This window comes from Oncorhynchus tshawytscha, linkage group LG22 (genome assembly GCF_018296145.1).
Source record: "Oncorhynchus tshawytscha isolate Ot180627B linkage group LG22, Otsh_v2.0, whole genome shotgun sequence".
NCBI lineage: Eukaryota > Metazoa > Chordata > Actinopteri > Salmoniformes > Salmonidae > Oncorhynchus > Oncorhynchus tshawytscha.
The window spans coordinates 35464275-35486446 of NC_056450.1; the positions used below are offsets into that span (position 1 = coordinate 35464275).

At 47.0% G+C, this 22172-nt stretch overlaps 1 protein-coding gene across 2 annotated transcripts in view; it reads right to left on the reverse strand.

Annotated features, from left to right (window-relative positions):
- Nucleotides 1-309: 309 nt before the first annotated feature.
- The window catches only part of LOC121840463 (plexin A3-like), a 171147-nt gene continuing 149284 nt past the window's right edge, over nt 310-22172 (reverse strand). For both annotated transcript variants that reach the window (XM_042304127.1, XM_042304126.1), the window contains exons 22-32: nt 18390-18646; nt 17065-17131; nt 14326-14472; nt 9284-9443; nt 8172-8275; nt 7937-8033; nt 6977-7167; nt 6666-6835; nt 4920-5132; nt 4676-4826; nt 310-4404 (exon numbers count right to left, since the gene is read on the reverse strand). In XM_042304127.1, coding sequence (XP_042160061.1) covers nt 4309-4404; nt 4676-4826; nt 4920-5132; nt 6666-6835; nt 6977-7167; nt 7937-8033; nt 8172-8275; nt 9284-9443; nt 14326-14472; nt 17065-17131; nt 18390-18646 — 1653 coding nt within the window. In that variant the 3' untranslated portion in view covers nt 310-4308. The remainder of the gene's footprint in view (nt 4405-4675; nt 4827-4919; nt 5133-6665; nt 6836-6976; nt 7168-7936; nt 8034-8171; nt 8276-9283; nt 9444-14325; nt 14473-17064; nt 17132-18389; nt 18647-22172) is intronic.

Below are 22172 nucleotides of genomic sequence, written 5' to 3' on the forward strand. Positions count from 1 at the left end.
GATAGATAACTGCAATCCTCTAAAAATAGGTTTCAGATTACATGCTGAAATGTAACATTCTCACAGCATCACTGATCATTTCAAACGTAACATTCTCAGACTGTGGTCTGATCTATCTGTTAGTGTTGCAACAGTAGTTTAAGTACTTAAGGAGCAAAGTAAGGATACTGAAGTTAACATACGGGGTCCACTTTGGATCATTTGTGTGGATATTTTACTAAAACACTTGCCTTTATTTGAATTCAAACATTGAGTTGTTCAGAGAAAATAATCCTGGAGGATAGTACACAAATAAAACATTCAAGAACATACAGCATCATCCACATATTTTAATTAGCAAAACAAAACACCATGCTTGTCATTTCAACATTAAGTTAGAATCCAATCTTTCAAAAACCTCTCCGACTGAGTAAAAAAAAGTGCAAATATATACAAAACACTTCATTGTAGCCAGCGTTTTAAAGGACTCATTCCTGCTCCTTCAAAGTAACAAAATAAAATATAAAACCAAAAACAATAATTTAGAAAGAAACATTTTAAACAAATAATTATACAAAATATATTTATATATTTATATATAATTAAGGACTAGGCAGGGCAATCATCCGTCAGTCAATCAGCCAGTCAGTCACAAAGCTACTTCCTCTTCAGACTAAGTTAATAAATTCCATATATCTTTGAAGCTGTAAACAAGTTTGTTACGTTAAATCGATTAAAACATTTGGGATAAACAGACAAAACCAACAAATCGATTAAAACATTTGGGATAAACAGACAAAACCAACAAATCAATTAAAACATTTGGGATAAACAGACAAAACCAACAAATCAATTAAAACATTTGGGATAAACAGACAAAACCAACAAATCAATTAAAACATTTGGGATAAACAGACAAAACCAACAAATCAATTTATCTGAGACAAATGTTTTTGTTTTTTTACTAGAACACCGACTATAATGTAATAGTTCTACAGTATCTACTTAGAAACATCACAGGTTTGCACTCACTCTTTTCTTCCTTACATGTTACAGGTGCTTTTTTTTTATCTTCCTGTTTATACAACATTACAAAACCAGACGTACTGACGTGTCTGCAGTGGCTCTGAGTTCCACAGCCCAATCACCTGGCCTTCACTAGTTTACAAGTGACGTATGGCAGGTAGCCAAACTGTAGGCCTACTTTGGATATGATTGCAGATTTCACCCAAGAAACCTGATACCGTGTTGCACTTACTATTTTAACCAGTTTCAAACCCTATGAGATGGCGTTAACCAAGAGGTACTAAGTCAAAATTCAAGATGTTCTCTTTCAGATTTATGATAAGCTATAATTGTAGAAAGAGGCTCAAACATAGCGTTGATACCTGTAATACACCTGCAATGCTGACAGGGCAGCTCTGGCAAGCTGCCAGTCATTTCTGACTGAGTCCTTTTCACACACGGTGGACGGTGAGATCCACACCAGACCTAGATCCAGATACACTGACCCCATTTCTCTGCACTAAAATAACACCAGGATGGTGAAACCTATTATCCTTAATTATCCTCCTGCAGCTCTTAACATGCTAATGAGCTCCAGTTTTATTTGAGAATGTATTTCGCTCAGAGTTCCAAGGCCAAATTCTAAATTGATTTGGTGCTTATCTACAATATGTATCTTCCATGGAGAAAAATAAGTATTTCTTCTGGTGTGGATTTAATGGATTTTGAAAAGGTATACTAATGGCTCTTTCGCTCCTGGACTGATAAGCAAGCCTAATTATTCTACAGTAAGTAGTTAGTTTCAGAGCCATTTAATATACATAGAAAACAGAGCGTCACTGTGTTTAAGGTCCCAACGCAAAACAACACCCAGCATCTAGACTCTAGAAGGGTTAACACCTGTACATTGATAAACCAAAGTATTGGTTTCATTTACTAAATTGTATTTAATCTTTGGGGACTTGATGGATAAAAAGAACAGTTAGATATACTGAATTTATATTCAGGATTTGGACTACCACAAACCTCTGGGTTTTAGCAGTAGAAATACATATTTGTCTACCATTAGTTATGGGAGAACATTGTAATTTGAGGCTTTATCCTATTCAATGAACAAATCTTTTAAAGATGTGTTTGTACCTGAAATTTAAAACATGATATAATCTATGGTTAACAATGTATTGTAATGTGTGGGTCAAGCCGAATGGCATTATTCAACCCAAAGACAAGAGAGTGATCATTTGATTCTTCCCTGTGCCTCCTTTGGTCTGTCTGCATTCCTCACGGTTGTCACTGAACACGTGATGTAGCGATCACAGTCTTATTTTTCAGTTATGGATGTGAAGGAATGCTGTTATTTACTGAATGTACGAATGTATCCTAAATGAACCCGGTGTGTGAATTGGCATTGAAAAGACTCTTGCAACGGTGTTAGAGACTTGACATATACAGTATACCTGTAGTACAGAGGACATCAACTGTGTTCAGGTACGTTCAGTCAAACACTGTACAAAACAAGAGTTTTCATTCTTGTGTAAAAATTAAAATAAATATGAAATAAATAAAGGCAAAACAATAAATACTTAATTGTTGGAGAGGACTGAACTCAGAACCATGTAAATGTACTCAAATAATATTCAGGTATCAGCCTACCAGACTGTATTTTTCCTCCCAGCAGAGAGAGGAGTATGGAGAGGGGATGTGGGAGTGTGTACAGTCAGCTGCTGTACCACTACTGAAAAATACAGAGCTTCTACTGTCTGTCGTGGAAGGAGTCAACAGAGAAAATGGGCATTTACCATCTGATCAGAACCTACAGATCGGCCTACTGCTACTGGCTCTATGGGACCGTAGGGTAAACAAAATGAAGGACTCCTGGGTTGGAAATCAGTATTCATCACAGTAACCTCTCTCTTCTTCTGAACAGTACTTAGTATGGTAATGATAACATAGGCAGCAAATAGAGGCTTCCCCCCCCATAAACTACCATGGATGACCTACCAGAAGTGAACACATAAGCAAGTATTTTATTTAGAAAGCATTTAAAACATAAAAATCTATACTGTTATCCCGTCTGTTGTGTTTGGTGTTGCGTTACACATTATGCTCAAAGCTGTCATTTGTAATAATGGCAAAAACATCGGGAAGAGAAAGCCGATTTTCACAGAACGATTATCGTAAGATAGAGAGTCTCTAACGGGAACTGTGTCTTTTTGGTGTGTAATCTAATGAAACATGGCTGGCTGTTTTATTACTAGACCTATTGCTGTTAATGGATCAACTACTTTTAGGATGTTTGATATGGGTTATAAGGGTTGTTTCCACGACAGCAGTAGCCCTGAGTTCTGGACGGGAACCCCTGGGACCCTGATAGATCAGATTCACAGAGGAGCAGACTAAAACAATGATCTGAGTACAATTAGCTGGACAGTCACTAGGGTGGAACGTCCATGAGGAAAGGGCTTCACTTCCTGCTTGACTGCAACACAAAAGGCAAGCTTTAAAACTCTGGACTCTGAGCCATCAGCAAACATCCATTTGGCCCGAATACAAAGTAAAAAGAGAAAGGCGCTTTGTAGCTATGGCATTTGAGAGACGAGGGGGATGGCCACCCCTCAGCCCCAACACGCCCCTCAATTTATGTCACTTAATCAGGCCTCTGATGCTTCTAGAATTTGGTGTCTTTTGGCCATACACTGCCTTCTTCATCACGTACTGGCATTGAACCTCCAACCCTAACACAACAAAACAGAACCGAGGCTTTCCTTTGGGGCCAAGAGGTTATAGTCTACTACTTGTACCTTACCATACTTGTGGTAAAACTCATACATTTCAAGTTCAAATCTACAGTCCACACCTAAATGTTACTTTTCAGCATTTTGTACAATTATTATCGCAGACCAAAAGCTACTCTTCCCATGGCACTAGCTTGGCAGTTCAGCACAGTTTCCAAGGCAACTTACTGTATGCCTCTATTGGAATGAATCTGGTAGTTATCCACAGCAGTCCTCTTCCATTAGATTAGGCAGTTACTAGAGTCTGCCATTGAAAAGGCCAGTGTGGAGAAAAAAACTACTCAGAATGTCTCACTGGCAATGGCAGGTAGAGGTTTGAGAGAGTGAGGATATTGGGCACAGAATGTGGTCTGTAGACATTGGGCTCAATGTGCTGTGGTTCGTTGTGTTGATTGTCCAGTGTCTTATGTCCTCCTTTTTAATTGCACAAGCTGTGGATGCTCCAACACAGGTCCGTTCACCAGTTCAACCAAATCTCCATTTCCCACTTCTCTCCCCGACCCCCGACCCCCTGTTCCATCCTCTGTCCTCAGCTGCTGCCCGACATCAGGTTAATGGCTTGTTCCAGTTTGTGTCGCAGCTTGTGTTTGCGGCAGTACCCATCCCTGTCTAGTGCGGTCAAAATCTGAACAGAAAAGTGAGATCATTTTTTTCTCTCAACATTAACAAGACTGTTTATTGCATTACATTTCGGTATCACAGTGTAAAAAAAATCCTGTTGATTTTACGGTATCTTAATGGTAACATACTGTATTATAAAAAAAAAAAGTAACTTACAGGTAACTGACTACCAGTAAGTTACTGTAAAATACAACAAGATTTTATTTCAGTGTACATTATGTACACTTTTACAATCGGAGGTCAAATAAAGAACAGAGTTGGTCCGTGTCTCCTACCTCCTCTTTGTACTTGTTAATGTAGAAGTAGAGCTCACTGAGAGCACTGAGAGTGTTGAACTCGGTGCCATGGAGACGAGACTGCTCCACCAGATAGGCATCCATGTCCTGGTCACTGATGGTAGGCATCTTACTGATATCTCTGTAGTACCTGACACAAGCAAAGAGACACAAGAGCGCTCAGTGTTAAGACTCTTTGAGAGAAAATTGAATATGACAGCAAATAAGGTAACTGAAAGTGTACCTCTCCACCCAGCTCTTGTAGTTGGGGATGTCTTTAGCGTACAGCAGCTTGTTGGAGGGAGAGTCCTTGCCCAGGCGGTGCTCTGACGTGGAGCAGGAGTCCATGAAGGTCTGGGCCACCACAGACAGACAGGCGTCTGTGATGCTGCTCTTATGGATGTCAAACACAAACTGGGGGTTCTTGATCACGTTCACCCAGAACCGCAGGGGCAGACTGTCAGACAGAGAGAAGGGAGAGAAAGAGAGAGAGGAAGAAAAAGATGGGACCATTACAGGTGAATCTTAAGAGTTACAGTTGGTATTGGAGTGTCACTTGATGCAATAGTTGACAATCCAAAATACAGATTTGAAAAACAACTCAGATAGAGTTTTGAGGCACTAAAAGCAGTCATAGTCACACATGGTACAGTATGGTAAAATCGTATTCATTTCCATGTGTTACGTTTTAGTCAGGTCCAAAATATGTTTTAGTAAGCGCACAGTTACAGCCTGGGTTCCATTGACCTATTTATCCTTTCAATGCAGGGTCACACAGAGTGTTTCATGGTAGTCTTAAACAAATCTACTTTTTTTTTGTGGAATATTTTATTTTAGCATTTTCCAATTAAGAACATTCAAAACAAAAGTGAAAAGATGTTAGACAACAATAGGACAAGGTGACAGTAACAGACGAGCGTAACAAAAAAAAAAAAAAAATTCTAATTATATATACAAACATACAATAAAAAATAATAATAATGAGACATTGGATCACCTGCCGTAGGCTACATATTATACATTACGTGTGAAACATTGTGAGGATTATATAGAGATTCAATCAATGAGATGTGGGGGGAGATTCTCCATATAGTCAATAAAAGGTTGCCAAATTCTGTAAAATGTCTTTAACTTATTCCTCAAGCAGTAAGTGATTTTCTCCATTGGGATACAACTATTAACTTCCGATAACCACATTGCAACTGGCAGAAACAAATCTACTTTGAAACAAAAGTATATCTCATACACATGGTTATGGGCTTAAAAAAAGAAGACACCTGTACCATGTCAGATGCAGAGTTGAAATGTATTCCATTTTGAGTTTGCATCCCAATATTACACCTTATATACACCATAGAAGACCGTTTGACATAGAAACACCAGATGTTCTGCATATTTTTTAATAATATAGTCAATAAAAGGTTGCCAATTATGAAATGATGAAGAAAGAAAATGATGAAAAAAGAAGAAGAAAGTTTTACCCCTTTTTCTCCCCCTTTTCGTGGTATCTTGTCTCATCGCTACAACTCCCGTAGGGGCTCAGGAGAGACGAAGGTTGAAAGTCATGCGTCCTCCGATACACAACCCAAACCAAGCTGCACTGCTTCTTAACACAGCGCGTATCCAACCCAGAAGCCAGCCGCACCAATATGTCGGAGGAAACACCATGCACCTTGGTTAGCGCACACTGCACCCGGCCCGCCACAGGAGTTGCTGGTGCGCAATGAGACAAGGATATCCCTACCGGCCAAACCCTCCCTAACCCAGACGACGCTAGGCCAATTGTGCGTCGCCCCAAGGACCTCCTGGTCGCGGCCGGTTACGACAGAGCCTGGGCACGAACCCAGAGTCTCTCGTGGCACAGCTGGCGCTGCAGTACAGTGCCCTTAACCACTGCGCCACCCGGGAGGCCAATGATGATGAACAATATTAATAACATTCCACCCATGAGTCCACTAGAGGGCAGCTATCAGGAACACTCTGTGCTTACCAGTTGCTCTTCCAGGTGTGACGGACATCAGGGTCAGTGATCTGCCTCTTGTCAGCCTGCTCGTCCAGGAAGTCAAACATGTACTTGATGGCCAGAGGGAGGGCACTGCCGCGGTGCGCCGTGCTGAACACCGTCTCAAAAAGGTCATCCACAAACTTCTGCAGAGTTCCCTGTATGGTGATCAGACAAACGGTGTCAACACAGAGTCCAAGATAGGAATGTGTGCCTGGCAACAATACATTATCATGACACATTATGAGACAATCCACTAAAATACACAGTTCAATCAACTGACTACAACGTGAAGAGACCTTGGTGGCCAGTAGGCGGGTGAGATAGATCTCAGACACCATCTTGCTGCCGCGGTCGCCCTCCCGTTGGTCAGCGTGCTCGTGATTCTTGACCAGGTGCCAAAGCTTGGTGCCAGTCTCCTGGTCAGGGGTGATCATGGGGGCCCGGGAGCGCAGGCTGTCTGGGCTGCTGGACGTCCTCAGGAGACTCTCTGGAAACACAACAACACAGATACTGTAGGAGGCTGGGCTTTCATACAGTAGGTATTGAAAAGGTACTGAAAGGGTCATTGATACGTACCATAACGACTCAGAGAGGGTCATTAATACCTACCATAACGGCTCAGAGAGGGTCATTAATACCTACCATAACGACTCAGAGAGGGTCATTAATACCTACCATAACGGCTCAGAGAGGGTCATTAATACCTACCATAACGGCTCAGAGAGGGTCATTAATACCTACCATAACGGCTCAGAGAGGGTCATTAATACCTACCATAACGGCTCAGAGAGGGTCATTAATACCTACCATAACGGCTCAGAGAGGGTCATTAATACCTACCATAACGACTCAGAGAGGTTCATTAATATGTACCATAACGGCTAAGAGTTCATTAATACCTACCATAACGACTCAGAGAGGTTTATTAATACGTACCATAACGGCTCAGAGAGGGTTCATCAGAGAGGGTCATTAATACCTACCATAACGGCTCCAGGGTCAATACCTACTCATAACGGCTCAGAGAGGGTCATTAATACCTACCACGGCTAAGGGCTCATAACGGCTCAGAGAGGGTCATTAATACCTACCATAACGGCTAAGAGAGGGTCATTAATACCTACCATAACGGCTCAGAGAGGGTCATTAATACCTACCATAACGACCCAGAGAGGGTCATTAATACCTACCATAACGGCTAAGAGAGGGTCATTAATACCTACCATAACGGCTCAGAGAGGGTCATTAATACCTACCATAACGGCTCAGAGAGCGGGTGAATGTAAAGGAGTTGGCGATATTGTAGGCAGAGACCTGCTTCTGGACCAGGGCTACCAAAGACCCATCTGCCACCTGGAGGTGGAGGAGGAGAGAGATCTTTAATCATCTATCATCAAATGAAGGACCATCACTTTGACTGTATTCATCTTTGTGTCTGGGAAATGTGGATGAGTATTATGTGGATGTGTCCAGCTGGTGATGCTGTCTGACCTGGTAGTGGGCCAGGGTGTTGAGCCTCTTCCAGTCACTCTCAATCTTTGTGGTGACGTCCTCATCTTGAAGGATAATTCTAGTCAGTCTTCCTTGTCGCCACTCTGTGAGGACGGAAAACAACAACAACAGAAGATTGGTTTGGGCTATGATCCGTATCTTCAGTTTCAGCAGGGAATAACTACTAGCCAATGTTGCAATTAGTTACAGTAGATCCTTCACAGTAATAAAGAAAACCTTCACATACAGGGTCCCCACTGTAAACATGAGTATGTCTGTAGCCTACGAGGCTGTTATTACCACAGACCCGTGTTTCTTAAGAGGCTGTTATTACCACAGACCCGTGTTTCTTAGAGGCTGTTATTACCATAGACCCGTGTTTCTTAAGAGGCTGTTATTACCACAGACCCGTGTTTCTTAGAGGCTGTTATTACCATAGACCCGTGTTTCTTAAGAGGCTGTTATTACCATAGACCCATGTTTCTTAAGAGGCTGTTATTACCATAGACCCGTGTTTCTTAAGAGGCTGTTATTACCATAGACCCGTGTTTCTTAAGAGGCTGTTATTACCATAGACCCGTGTTTCTTAAGAGGCTGTTATTACCATAGACCCATGTTTCTTAAGAGGCTGTTATTACCATAGACCTGTGTTTCTTAAGAGGCTGTTATTACCTGTTAGGCTTACCATAGACCCGTGTTTCTTAAGAGGCTGTTATTACCATAGACCCGTGTTTCTTAAGAGGCTGTTATTACCATAGACCCGTGTTTCTTAAGAGGCTGTTATTACCACAGACCCGTGTTTCTTAAGAGGCTGTTATTACCATAGACCCGTGTTTCTTAAGAGGCTGTTATTACCATAGACCCGTGTTTCTTAAGAGGCTGTTATTACCACAGACCCGTGTTTCTTAAGAGGCTGTTATTACCATAGACCCGTGTTTCTTAATCCTGGTCCTGGATTTCTTTTTTGGGGGACGTTACACCTTTTCCCCAAAAATAATCTTGATGATGAGTTGATCATTTGAATTAGCTGTGTAGTGCTAGACCCCTTTGGCCCCCAGGACCAGGATTAAGAAACACTGCTATAGACATCCATATATACAGTAGGTTCTTACCCAGGTCCATATCATCAGCCTGGGGTCTCTGGGAGTAGGGGATGCCCTTGTACACAGCGTCCAGCAGCTTGTCCTTCACCTGAGTGACCGTGTCACAGTTCAGCACCTTCACCGGGACCTCGGTGCCTGCCTCTCCCTCCGGAGGGATACACATCAGTGTCTGGAAAGAGAGAAACCACAGAGCTGTCAGGACTAGAGGGACTATCTGGAGAGGGAGAAACCACAGAGCTGTCAGGACTAGAGGGACTATCTGGAGAGGGAGAAACCACAGAGCTGTCAGTACTAGAGGGACTATCTGGGGAGGGACAAACCACAGAGCTGTCAGCACCAGAGGGACTATCTGGGGAGGGAGAAACCACAGAGCTGTCAGTACCAGAGAGGGACTATCTGGGGAGGGAGAAACCACAGAGCTGTCAGTACCAGAGAGGGGACAGGACTACTAGAGCACTGCACTGAGTCTCTTTAAAGGGGAATTCTTCCAGTTGGAGAGATTTAGACTGCAATTTCCTCAGGTGTTTGTTTTTCATGAATCACTTTAAATGCTGTTTTATCAATAGTCTCCCCCAGAGATATTAACTGCATTGTCGATAATGAAGATTTTATCTGTCTGAAGAAAATCAGTGATGACTACAAGCGATCTGGAGGACACATTTTTTAGCTATCCTCGGGTCAATAGAAAACTGACAAGAGGACATTGATTTAACTACAAACAAAGATTTATATGACACAATGTGCCATAGTTAAAAGGAGGAGATTGAGGATTGAGAGCAAACACATAATATATTTTACCTGTTCTGGCACCCCTTCACAGCTCAACCAGTCACAATATAGTGAAGTCAGGCTCTATTTGGTAAAGTGTCATTATACCAAATTGAGATGCATTCAGCCTCATTTGCAACTTGCATTGACACATTAACAAACATAGAAGACTGGTGTCAGAATGAGGCCATCCCCTGAATTCCTATACAACCTCTACACAGTGACTATCCTAGCTAATAGATTCTGTATTGTCTACTGGTTAACGTCATTCTGTAAACCAGTGTGCCATGTTGCTATGTCAGTATTGCCAGACGGTAAACAATGATTTGCTGCAGGCCTGACGGGGTTTCTGTGCTCAGCACTATTTACTCTAGAGCAGAGGTGTCAAACATACTGCCTGAAGGCCAAATCCGTCTCGCGAGGCAGGGAGTCCAATCCGGCCCACGGGTGTTTTGAAAATTACTAACACCAAATAAAATGATGAATGATAATGGACCTACATTCCTACAGTTTCTTGACTGTGTCCAGCTCACTAATAATCACTGAAATGCTAGACAATCAGGGAGCATCAAAAAAATCCAAAACAGATGTTTAGAGGACTATTTTTTATAACACATTTTCAGTGCGGCCCTCCGGACCTCGTTGAAGACCGATTGCGGCCCTCCGGACCTCGTTGAAGACCGAATGCGGCCCTCCGAACCTCGTTGAAGACCGAATGCGGCCCTCCGAACCTCGTTGAAGACCGAATGCGGCCCTCCGGACCTCGTTGAAGACCGAATGCGGCCCTCCGAACCTCGTTGAAGACCGAATGCGGCCCTTCGGACCTCGTTGAAGACCGAATGTGGCTCCCAGGGCAAAATTAACTTTCCACCTCTGCTCTCGAGGAATCCCTGATGGAAAAGCATTGATTCTCATTTTAACACAATCTACAACTAGATGCCATTAAGTGACCTATGTTGCCTCTTGAAATAACCAAGGTGCAGTATCCATCTAAAAAGGTCAAAGGTTGTGACCAGAGAGGAGAGAGATCCTTCTAATGTATTTATATACTGGGCATGTACACGCTGTGCTGCCAGTCCATATACAGTCATGAGGAGACCTTTGATGTGTGCTGGGTGATTATTACAGTATGCAGCTGGCACATGGTACCACAGACATCTGTACCACTGTCACTCACTGATCATTAGCAAAGTACATTTCCTTCCATGCACTTGAAATAGTTAATAAGTGGGGCATTTGTGATTAAAAACCAATTACACAGCAAATTATAGGAATTCTCAAGAAACAGGACAATCCTTATCATTTGATGAGGTCCAAGGTCAAGCAGGGTTCTGGACATGGGATGGTTTTTGGAGTCAGATCTATCCGATCTGAGAATCTACGGTCCATTGGTCCACTTCACAGTACTTTAAAGTATCAGGTCTGAATATCCAATACTGCAGTGCATAAAGCCACCCTATTCACCTTATGTAGCCCCGCCCAACCTATTTGCCTTATGTAGCCCAGCCCCACCTATTCGCCTTATGTAGCCCGCCCCCTATTCACCTTATGTAGCCCCGCCCCAACTATTCACCTTATGTAGCCCTGCCCCACCTATTTGCCTTATGTAGCCCCGCCCCACCTATTCGCCTTATGTAGCCCCGCCCCACCTATTCACCTTATGTAGCCCCGCCTCACCTATTAGCCTTATGTAGCCCCGCCCCACCTATTAGCCTTATGTAGCCCCGCCCCACCTATTAGCCTTATGTAGCCCCGCCCACCTATTTGCCTTATGTAGCCCCGCCCCACCTATTGCCTTATATAGCCCCGCCCCACCTATTTGCCTTATGTAGCCCCGCCTATTGCCTTATGTAGCCCCACCTATTTGCCTTATGTAGCCCGCCCCACCTATTCGCCTTATGTAGCCCCGCCCCACCTATTTACCTTATGTAGCCCCACCTATTTGCCTTATGTAGCCCCACCTATTTGCCTTATGTAGCCCCACCTATTTGCCTTATGTAGCCCGCCCCACCTATTCACCTTATGTAGCCCCGCCCCACCTATTTGCCTTATGTAGCCCCGCCTATTCACCTTATGTAGCCCCGCCTATTGCCATATGTAGCCCCGCCCCGCCTAATGTAGCCCCGCCTATTGCCTTATGTACCCCCGCCTATTTGCCTTATGTAGCCCGCCACACCTATTCGCCGTATGTAGCCCCGCCCCACCTATTTGCCTTATGTAGCCCCGCCCACCTATTTGCCTTATGTAGCCCCGCCCACCTATTCGCCGTATGTAGCCCCGCCCACCTATTTGCCTTATGTAGCCTCGCCCCACCTATTAGCCTTATGTAGCCCCGCCCACCTATTAGCCTTATGTAGCCCCGCCCACCTATTAGCCGTATGTAGCCCCGCCCACCTATTTGCCGTATGTAGCCCCGCCCACCTATTTGCCTTATGTAGCCTCGCCCCACCTATTAGCCTTATGTAGCCCCGCCCGCCTATTGCCTTATGTAGCCCCGCCTATTGCCTTATGTAGCCCCGCCTATTTGCCTTATGTAGACCGCCACACCTATTCGCCGTATGTAGCCCCACCCCACCTATTTGCCTTATGTAGCCCCGCCTATTGCCTTATGTAGCCCCGCCTATTTGCCTTATGTAGCCCGCCACACCTATTCGCCGTGTGTAGCCCCGCCCACCTATTTGCCTTATGTAGCCCCGCCTATTGCCTTATGTAGCCCCGCCTATTGCCTTATGTAGCCCCGCCTATTTGCCTTATGTAGCCCGCCACACCTATTCGCCGTATGTAGCCCCACCCCACCTATTTGCCTTATGTAGCCCCGCCTATTGCCTTATGTAGCCCCGCCTATTTGCCTTATGTAGCCCGCCACACCTATTCGCCGTGTGTAGCCCCGCCCACCTATTTGCCTTATGTAGCCCCGCCTATTGCCTTATGTAGCACCGCCTATTTGCCTTATGTAGCCCGCCACACCTATTCGCCGTATGTAGCCCCACCCCACCTATTTGCCTTATGTAGCACCGCCTATTTGCCTTATGTAGCCCGCCACACCTATTCGCCTTATGTAGAGCTGCAAAGACTCTGCTTCTTTATGAGGTGGATGCAGGTCATATGGGGCTCCACAGGTACATTCAGATTGACGTAGAGGTTGGTTTTCAAGACATTGCTGTTTTAAAAACTGCCCCCTCTTCATATAATACTTGTCATGTTGATTGATTTTAGGATTTTGTGCAGTTCTGATAGTGTGAAACTATCAAGCTCAACTAAAAGTACCACTTTTGCATGCACTTGCGTCGTGCGAATGTTGCTGAAAATAGAAGCACAATTGCAACTCGCCGCGATCACCGCCGCGACGTTCCAGAATAAGGTGAATAGCGTTGTCCTGTGCTGAAGATCCCCCTACGGCCAGAGATAGAGAGCTCCTCCGGGAGCATTTGCCTATATAGAGCTAATTTCTGTGACATCTACCTAATCTGTCTACCGATCCCTCTGAAGGAGGCAGAGATGACCCTGTCCTGAGTTGATGCTGCAGTGTTGTACCAGCCGTGTGGTCGCACGGGGAGTGACGAATGGAGTAGCAGGCAGTATACAGCTGATTCATCGAGAAGTTGAGTGGTGGGAGTGGGCGCGTTAGCATTGCATCCTACCAAGTCAGCGTATTGCTATTTTTCCATATAAATAATTTATATGAGGGTATATTTGGAGAATTCTTGTACTGTTTTGATGTTTCATTCACCAATCTGGGGTGTGACGCTTTTATGTGGATGTCAATGGGTTGCTGACGGTGAGTAAATCATTAATTGTTCAAGTGTAGTATTTCCTGGCAGTACTGCATGGCCGCCTCGTTGGGGAGATCGAGCGATGTGGTGGGAAGGGTTTGCTTTATTGGCAGACAATACATTTCTTGATTTGTTTGAATCATTACTGGCCCACAGCAGGTGTGATTGAGCGCTGAGTAGGTTCGTTCCATCAGCGACACCTCACCCATATAGCCCGTCTCCTACCACTACCTACACTGAGATCCCCACAGCCAATGAGGGAGCCAAGGCCCACCTCACTTCCTCAGTAACATGTCAGGTGATTTGCATGGCAAAGCCTGCTAAACATTCTCCCACCTGTTTGTTTTGCCTCTTGAACCACATTAAGTGAGAATCAGCACATGGCTTGATCTTGCTGCCCTGGGACTGGGAGGGTTGGCTCCATTGCACAACACTCATATCAAACAGGAGACTGGTGTGAGAGAGGAGGTGTGTGTTTCTGTGTGTATGTGGAGGAGGGTCCTTCCTCACCAGCTGTTTGTAGTCAATCTGCTGGCGGATGAGCTTGTCCTCACTGAGGGAGTAGCGCGCCTCTCCTGTGATGGCGTCTATAGGGCCCTTCTCCATCTGCTGCTTGATGGCACAGAACAGCATGAACAGAGGCTCCCCAGCACACTCCTGGATAGAGAGAGAGAGAGAGAGAGAGAGAGAGAGAGAGAGAGAGAGAGAGAGAGACAGAGAGAGAGAGACATAGAGACAGAGAGACACAGAGAGAGACAGAGACAGAGAGAGAGACAGAGAGAGAGAGAGAGAGAGAGAGACAGAGAGAGAGAGAGAGAGAGACAGACAGAGAGAGAGACAGAGAGAGAGAGAGAGAGAGAGAGAGAGAGACAGAGAGACAGAGAGAGAGACCGAGAGAGAGAGAGAGAGAGGCACAGGGGGCAGAGGGAGAGACAGTAAAAGTGGAAGAGGGAGGGAGTAACAGTGTGAAAAGGGGAGAGGAATAGGGAATCACATCCCTTTCAGTGAGGAGTGGGGAATTACCAATTACCAATTACCCACTTACAGGGTTTGATGACTAACCAGTGATACTGAGGGAACACTATTATTTAGTTCTTAGGGACGATTCATTTGACATCATTAATTACAACGTGACATCCTCTCAAGCTGCTTGGACACAGAGGGGCCTTCAAACCCAGACACAGGGGGGCCTTCATGCCCAGACACAGGGGGCCTTCATGCCCAGACACAGGGGGCCTTCAAGCCCAGACACAGGGGGGGGGCCTTCAAGCCCAGACACAGGGGGCCTTCAAGCCCAGACACAGGGGGCCTTCAAGCCCAGACACAGGGGGCCTTCAAGCCCCCAGACACAGGGGGCCTTCAAGCCCAGACACAGGGGGCCTTCAAGCCCAGACACAGGGGGCCTTCAAGCCCAGACACAGAGGGGCCTTCAAGCCCAGACACAGAGGGGCCTTCAAGCCCAGACACAGACACAGGGGGCCTTCAAGCCCAGACACAGAGGGGGCCTTCAAGCCCAGACACAGAGGGGCCTTCAAGCCCAGACACAGAGGGGCCTTCAAGCCCAGACACAGAGGGGCCTTCAAGCCCAGACACAGAGGGGCCTTCAAGCCCAGACACAGAGGGGCCTTCAAGCCCAGACACAGAGGACGATTGACCCATCTACCAGGCTTCTAAATCATGCTGCCAGTAACCAAATGGAACCAATACCCAGCAACCAAATCCATATTCAAAAAACAGAAACCTCAAAACACACAAATGGCCCCAAATTGTCCAATGTAAGTAAGACATAGAGAGTTTAAGAGCAGGATTCAGTAATACTGATTGTCCATGCTCTTCTGTGGTTTTAATAATCTGTACAGTCGAGGTGCCATCACACTTAATAACATCATAACTACAGGTTCCACGTTACTCTCTAGAATGTTGTCTCAGTTCAAAACCAGTCAAACGACAGTAACAAACAAGTAGAGTCTATATTTTTCCAGACCATGTCCAATGAGATTAAAACCAGTCAAACGACAGTAACAAACAAGTAGAGTCTATATTTTTCTAGACCATGTCCAATGAGATTAAAACCAGTCAAACGACAGTAACAAACAAGTAGAGTCTATATTTTTCTAGACCATGTCCAATGAGATTAAAACCAGTCAAACGACAGTAACAAACAAGTAGAGTCTATATTTTTCTAGACCATGTCCAATGAGATTAAAACCAGTCAAACGACAGTAACAAACAAGTAGAGTCTATATTTTTCCAGACCATGTCCAATGAGATTAAATCCTCAATAATTTGTCGTTCACTTAAGGGATTTATGTTGAACATGCTACCTTGATATTTTCTTCGGTTTTGAGAACGTCATAAATCTTAACAAGGCATTACATTTGTTATTTAAGAAACTCTACAACCATTATCTTCACCAATAATATCTACCCTCAGGTAATGAAAACCCACATTAAAATATATATTTTTGTTAATTTAGTGACAACCCTGGCTATGAAAGATGAATATTGCTATGCAAGCGGAATATAAAAACATGGAAGCCAATCCAGAATAGAGGTTTAAGTAGGGCTTGTGGAAACATTTCAGGGTAATTACTTGGGGAGGCTGGGAAGATGGCCAGAACACTTTAACATCTGCACTGATGTAACTTCAATATAATTGGTGGCCATCCAGAGCTACATTCCAAGAGGCATTTCAGGCCTGAACTCACAATGGGCCTGATGTTCTTGTCCTTAACGTGAATGGCCATTTTAATCCAATCCCAGAGTAACACAGGAGAAGCGTATGGTCAGGAAGAACACAGAAAGGCCATTTTGGGTGGTGGGGAGCACCTGACAGGATGTGGTTAGACAAAATGACCACAACTGCCCCCCAGGGTGATTCTTCAATATGGTTCACACTGTGGCCGTGCTGTGTGCTGCGGTCACACAGGGTGAGAATAAACATTACCAGGACCATGATTAGCCAAATAACCCCACCTCAGAAATATAATTACAACTCACACATTACACTAATAATAGCAATTAACGATCATTTCACAGAATTTCTGGTAACAAAATTAGAACGTGTACAGAACACACTACATACACACTGTTGCTATGGGCCTGCTGGTGTTTCAGCCAAACAACAGGCCTTTTGTGACTAAATCACAAGCATCAATCTTCTGCTAAGTATCTGAATCTCTGTGCTCTGAACCTCAATTAACCCTATGTTAAAAAAAAAACTATCTGAGCACCATTAAAACCGCCTTACCTTGAGGAAACGATGCAGCAGGAACGTAAACCAGTTGGTGAGCATCTTCTCAGCCACCGACTCCGTCCTTCAGGAGAGATGAGACACCGGTCAGATTCAACAACATGTGTATGAGTAGAGCAAGGTTCTAGTGAGGGAGTGACAGGAGAGCCCTCAGCCTGTGTCTCTACAAGTAAGTAGCCTTACTGTGTGGCCTAGGGTGGTGTAGTGATCTATACCGCTGCCTAGGGTGGTATAGTGATCTATACCACTGCCTAGGATGGTGTAGTGATCTATACCGCTGTCTAGGATGGTATAGTGATCTATACCGCTGTCTAGGATGGTGTAGTGATCTATACCATTGCCTAGGATGGTGTAGTGATCTATACCGCTGTCTAGGATGGTGTAGTGATCTATACCATTGCCTAGGATGGTGTAGTGATCTATACCGCTGTCTAGGATGGTATAGTGATCTATACCGCTGTCTAGGATGGTGTAGTGATCTATACCGCTGCCTAGGATGGTGTAGTGATCTATACCGCTGCCTAGGATGGTGTAGTGATCTATACCACTGCCTAGGATGGTGTAGTGATCTATACCACTGCCTAGGATGGTGTAGTGATCTATACCGCTGCCTAGGATGGTGTAGTGATCTATACCATTGCCTAGGATGGTGTAGTGATCTATACCACTGCCTAGGTGGTGTAGTGATCTATACCACTGCCTAGGTGGTGTAGTGATCTATACCACTGCCTAGGATGGTGTAGTGATCTATACCATTGCCTAGGATGGTGTAGTGATCTATACCACTGCCTAGGGTGGTGTAGTGATATATACCACTGCCTAGGATGGTGTAGTGATCTATACCACTGCCTAGGATGGTGTAGTGATCTATACCATTGCCTAGGATGGTGTAGTGATCTATACCACTGCCTAGGGTGGTGTAGTGATCTATACCACTGCCTAGGGTGGTGTAGTGATCTATACCACTGCCTAGGGTGGTGTAGTGATCTATACCACTGCCTAGGATGGTGTAGTGATCTATACCGCTGCCTCTAGATCACATAATATACCTCTGCAGCATGGGTTTAATATACCTCTGCACTTGAAGAAGCTTTCAAAGTTCTTGAAAGGCCTTTTGAAGAATCTCAAATATAAAATATATTTGGATTTGTTTAACACATTTTTGGTTACTACATGACTACATATGTGGTATTTCCTAGTTTTGACGTCTTCACTGTTATTCTACAATGTAAAAAATAGTACAATTAAAGAAAAACCCTTGAATGAGTAGGTGTTCTAAAACTTTTATACCGGTAGTGTATATATCTTTAAAATATCCTCACCGTCGGAGCAGCAGTTTAGGATGGTTGCGGTTCTCCAGGTTCTTCTCTATGAGGTCAGCCAGCAACTGTTTAAGTACCACAGTGGCGTACTCCATGCGGCCCTGCAGAGCGGCCATGAGCAGAGAGGCCACATTTCCTCTGTCCCGCATGGAGAAGGACCTCTGGGCCTCCAGGGTATGGATGAAGGTCAGCAGAAACATCTTACTGTGCAGCAGCTGGCTGAACAGACGCAGGGCTTTCTCCACATTGGCCGGGGACTGAGGGACAGGACACAGGAGGAGGAGGGGGATGGGGGACACAGAGGTGGGAATACACAAAAGCAGGTCCAAGGGGTTATTAAGTGGGGAGAGGGACAGGGGAGAGAGGGAGAGGGGAAGAGAGAGGGGGGGAGAGAGGGAGAGGGAGAGAGAGAGAGGGGGGAGAGAGGGGAGGGGAGAAGAGAGGGGAGGGGAGAGAGAATAAGTGAGGGGAGAGAGGGAGAGAGGAGAGGGGAGAGAGAGGGGAGAGAGGGAGAGGGGAGAAGAGAGGGAGAGGGGAGAAGAGAGGGGAGAGAGAAGAGTGAGGGGAGAGAGGAGAGGGGAGAGAGGGAGAGGGGGGAGAGAGGGGAGGGGAGAGAGAATAAGTGAGGGGGAGAGGAGAGGGGAGAAGAGAGGGGAAGGGAGAGAGGGAGAGGGAGAAGAGAGGGGAGAAGAGAGGGAGAGGGGAGAAGAGAGGGGAGGGAGAAGAGAGGGGAGAAGAGAGGGGGGAGAGGGGAGAGGGGAGAAGAGAGGAGAGAGAGAGAGAGGGAAGAAGAGAGGGAGGGGAGAGAGAATAAGTGAGGGAAGAGAGGAGAAGAGAGGGGGGGGAGAGAGGGGGAGGGGAGAAGAGAGGGGAGGGGAGAGAGGAAGAGGGGAGAAGAGAGGGGAGAGGAGAGAGAATAAGTGAGGGGGAGAGGAGAGGGGAGAAGAGAGGGGAGGGAGAGAAGGAGAGGGGAGAGAGAGGGAGGAGAGGGAGAGAGAGGGGGAGAGAGGGAGAGGGGAGAAGAGAGGGAGAGGGGAGAAGAGAGGGGGGGAGAGAGAGGGGAGGGGAGAAGAAGAGGGAGGAGAGAGGGAGAGGGGAGAAGAGAGGGAGAGGGGAGAAGGAGAGGGAGAGAGAGGGGGAGGAAGAAGAGAGGGAGGGGAGAAGAGAGGGAGAGAGGGAGAGGGGAGAAGAGGGGAGAGAGAAGAGGGGAGAGAGGGGAGAAGAGAGGGGAGGGGAGAGAGGGAGAGGGGAGAAGAGAGGAGAGGGGAGAAGAGAGGGAGAGAGGGAGAGGGGAGAAGAGAGGAGAGGGGAGAAGAGAGGGGAGGGGAGATAGAAAAATGAGGGGAGAGAGGAGAGGGGAGAAGAGAGGGGAGGGGAGAAAGGGAGAGGGGAGAAGAGAGGGAGGGGAGAGAGAATAAGTGAGGGGAGAGGAGAGGGGAGAAGAGAGGAGAGGGGAGAAGAGAGGAGAGGGGAGAAGAGAGGGGAGAGAATGAGAGGGGAGAAGAGAGGGAGGGGAGAAGAGAGGGGAGGGGAGAGAGAATAAATGAGGGGAGAGAGGAGAGGGGAGAAGAGAGGAGGGGAGAGAGGGAGAGGGGAGGGGAGAGAGGGAGAGGGGAGAAGAGAGGAGAGGAGAGAGAGGGAAGAGAGGGGGGGAGAGAGAATAGCGGGAGGGAAGAGAGGAGAAGAGAGGAAGGAGGGGAGAGAGGGGAGGGGAGAAGAGAGGGGGGGAGAGGGAAGAGGGGAGAAGAGAGGGGAGGGGAGAGAATAAGTGAGGGGAGAGAGGAGAGGGGAGAAGAGAGGGGAGGGGAGAGAAGGAGAGGGGAGAAAGAGAGAGAGGGGAGAAGAGAGGGGGAGAAGGAGAGGGGAGAAGAGAGGGAGAGGGGAGAAGAGAGGGGAGGGGAAGAGAGGGGAGGGGAGAAGAGAGGGGAGAAGAGAGGGGGGGGAGGGGAGAGAGGGAGAGGGGAGAAGAGAGGGAGAGGGGAGAAGAGAGGGAGAGAGGGTGAGGAAGAAGAGAGGGAGAGGGGAGAAGAGAGGGAGAGAGGGAGAGGGAGAAGAGAGGGGAGAGAGAATAAGTGAGGGGAGAGAGGGGAGAAGAGAGGGGAGGGGAGAGAGGGAGAGGGGAGAAGAGAGGGAGGGGAGAAGAGAGGGGGAGAGGGAGAGGGGAGAAGAGAGGGAGGGGGGAGAAGAGAGGGGAGGGGAGATAGAATAAATGAGGGAGAGGGAGAGAGGGGAGAAGAGAGGGGAGGGGAGAAAGGAGAGGGGAGAAGAGAGGGGAGGGAGAGAGGGGTGAGGGGAGAGAGGAGAGGGAGAAGAGAGGAGAGGGGAGAAGAGAGGAGAGGGAGAAGAGAGGGAGAGAGGGAGAGGGGAGAAGAGAGGGAGAGGGGAGAAGAGAGGGAGGGGAGAGAGAATAAATGAGGGGAGAGAGGAGAGGGGAGAAGAGAGGGGAGGGGAGAGAGGGAGAGGGGAGAAGAGAGGGGAGAGAGGAGAGGGGAGAAGAGAGAGGGGAGAGAGAATAAGGGGGAGAGAGGAGAGGGGAGAAGAGAGGGAGGGAGAGAGAGGAAAGAGAGGGGAGGGGAGAAAGGGAGAGGGGAGAAGAGAGGAGAGGGGAGAAGAGAGGGGAGAGAGGGAGAGGGGAGAAGAGAGGGAGGGGAGAAGAGAGGGGAGGGAGAGAGAAAAATGAGGGGAGAGAGGAGAGGGGAGAAGAGAGGGAGAGGGAGAGAGGGAGAGGGGAGAAGAGAGGGGAGGGGAGAAAAGAGAGGGGAAGAGAGAGGGAGGGAGAGAGAATAAGAGGGGAGAGAGGAGAGGGGAGAAGAGAGGGGAGGGGAGAGAGGGAGAGGGGAGAAGAGAGGAGAGGGGAGAAGAGAGGGGAGAGAGGGAGAGGGGAGAAGAGAGGGAGAGGGGAGAAGAGAGGGGAGGGGAGATAGAATAAATGAGGGGAGAGAGGAGAGGGGAGAAGAGAGGGAGGGGAGAAAGGAGAGGGGAGAAGAGAGGGGAGGGAGAGAGAATAAGTGAGGGAGAGAGGAGAGGGAGAAGAGAGAGAGGGAGGGGAGAAGAGAGGAGAGGGGAGAAGAGAGGGAGAGAGGGAGAGGGGAGAAGAGAGGGAGAGGGGAGAAGAGAGGGGAGGGAGAGAGAATAAATGAGAGGGAGAGAGGAGAGGGGAGAAGAGAGGGGAGAAGGGAGAGGGGAGAAGAGAGGAGAGAAAGGGAGAGGGGAGAGAGAATAAGAGAGGGGAGAGAGAGAGAGGGGAGAAGAGAGGGGAGGGGAGAGAGGAAAAGAGAGGGGAGGGGAGAAAGGAGAGGGGAGAAGAGAGGGGAGGAGGGAGAGGGGAGAAGAGAGGAGAGGGGAGAAGAGAGGGGAGGGAGAGAGAATAAATGAGGGGAGAGAGGAGAGGGGAGAAGAGAGGGGAGAGAGGGAGAGGGGAGAAGAGAGGGGAGGGGATAAAGGAGAGGGGAGAAGAGAGGAGGGGAGAGAGAATAAGTGAGGGGAGAGAGGAGAGGGGAGAAGAGAGGGAGGGGAGAGAGGGAGAGGGGAGAAGAGAGAGGGAGGGGAGAAGAGAGGGAGAGAGGGAGAGGGGAGAAGAGAGGGAGAGGGGAGAAGAGAGGGGAGAGAGGGAGAAGAGAGGGGAGAGAGAATAAGGGAGGGAGAGAGGAGAGGGGAGAAGAGGGGAGAGAGAGGGAGAGGGGAGAAGAGAGCGGAGGGGAGAGAGAATAAGGGAGGGGAGAGAGGAGAGGGGAGAGAGGAGACGAGAGAATAGGGGAGGCAGGAGAGGATAGAGGAGAGGGA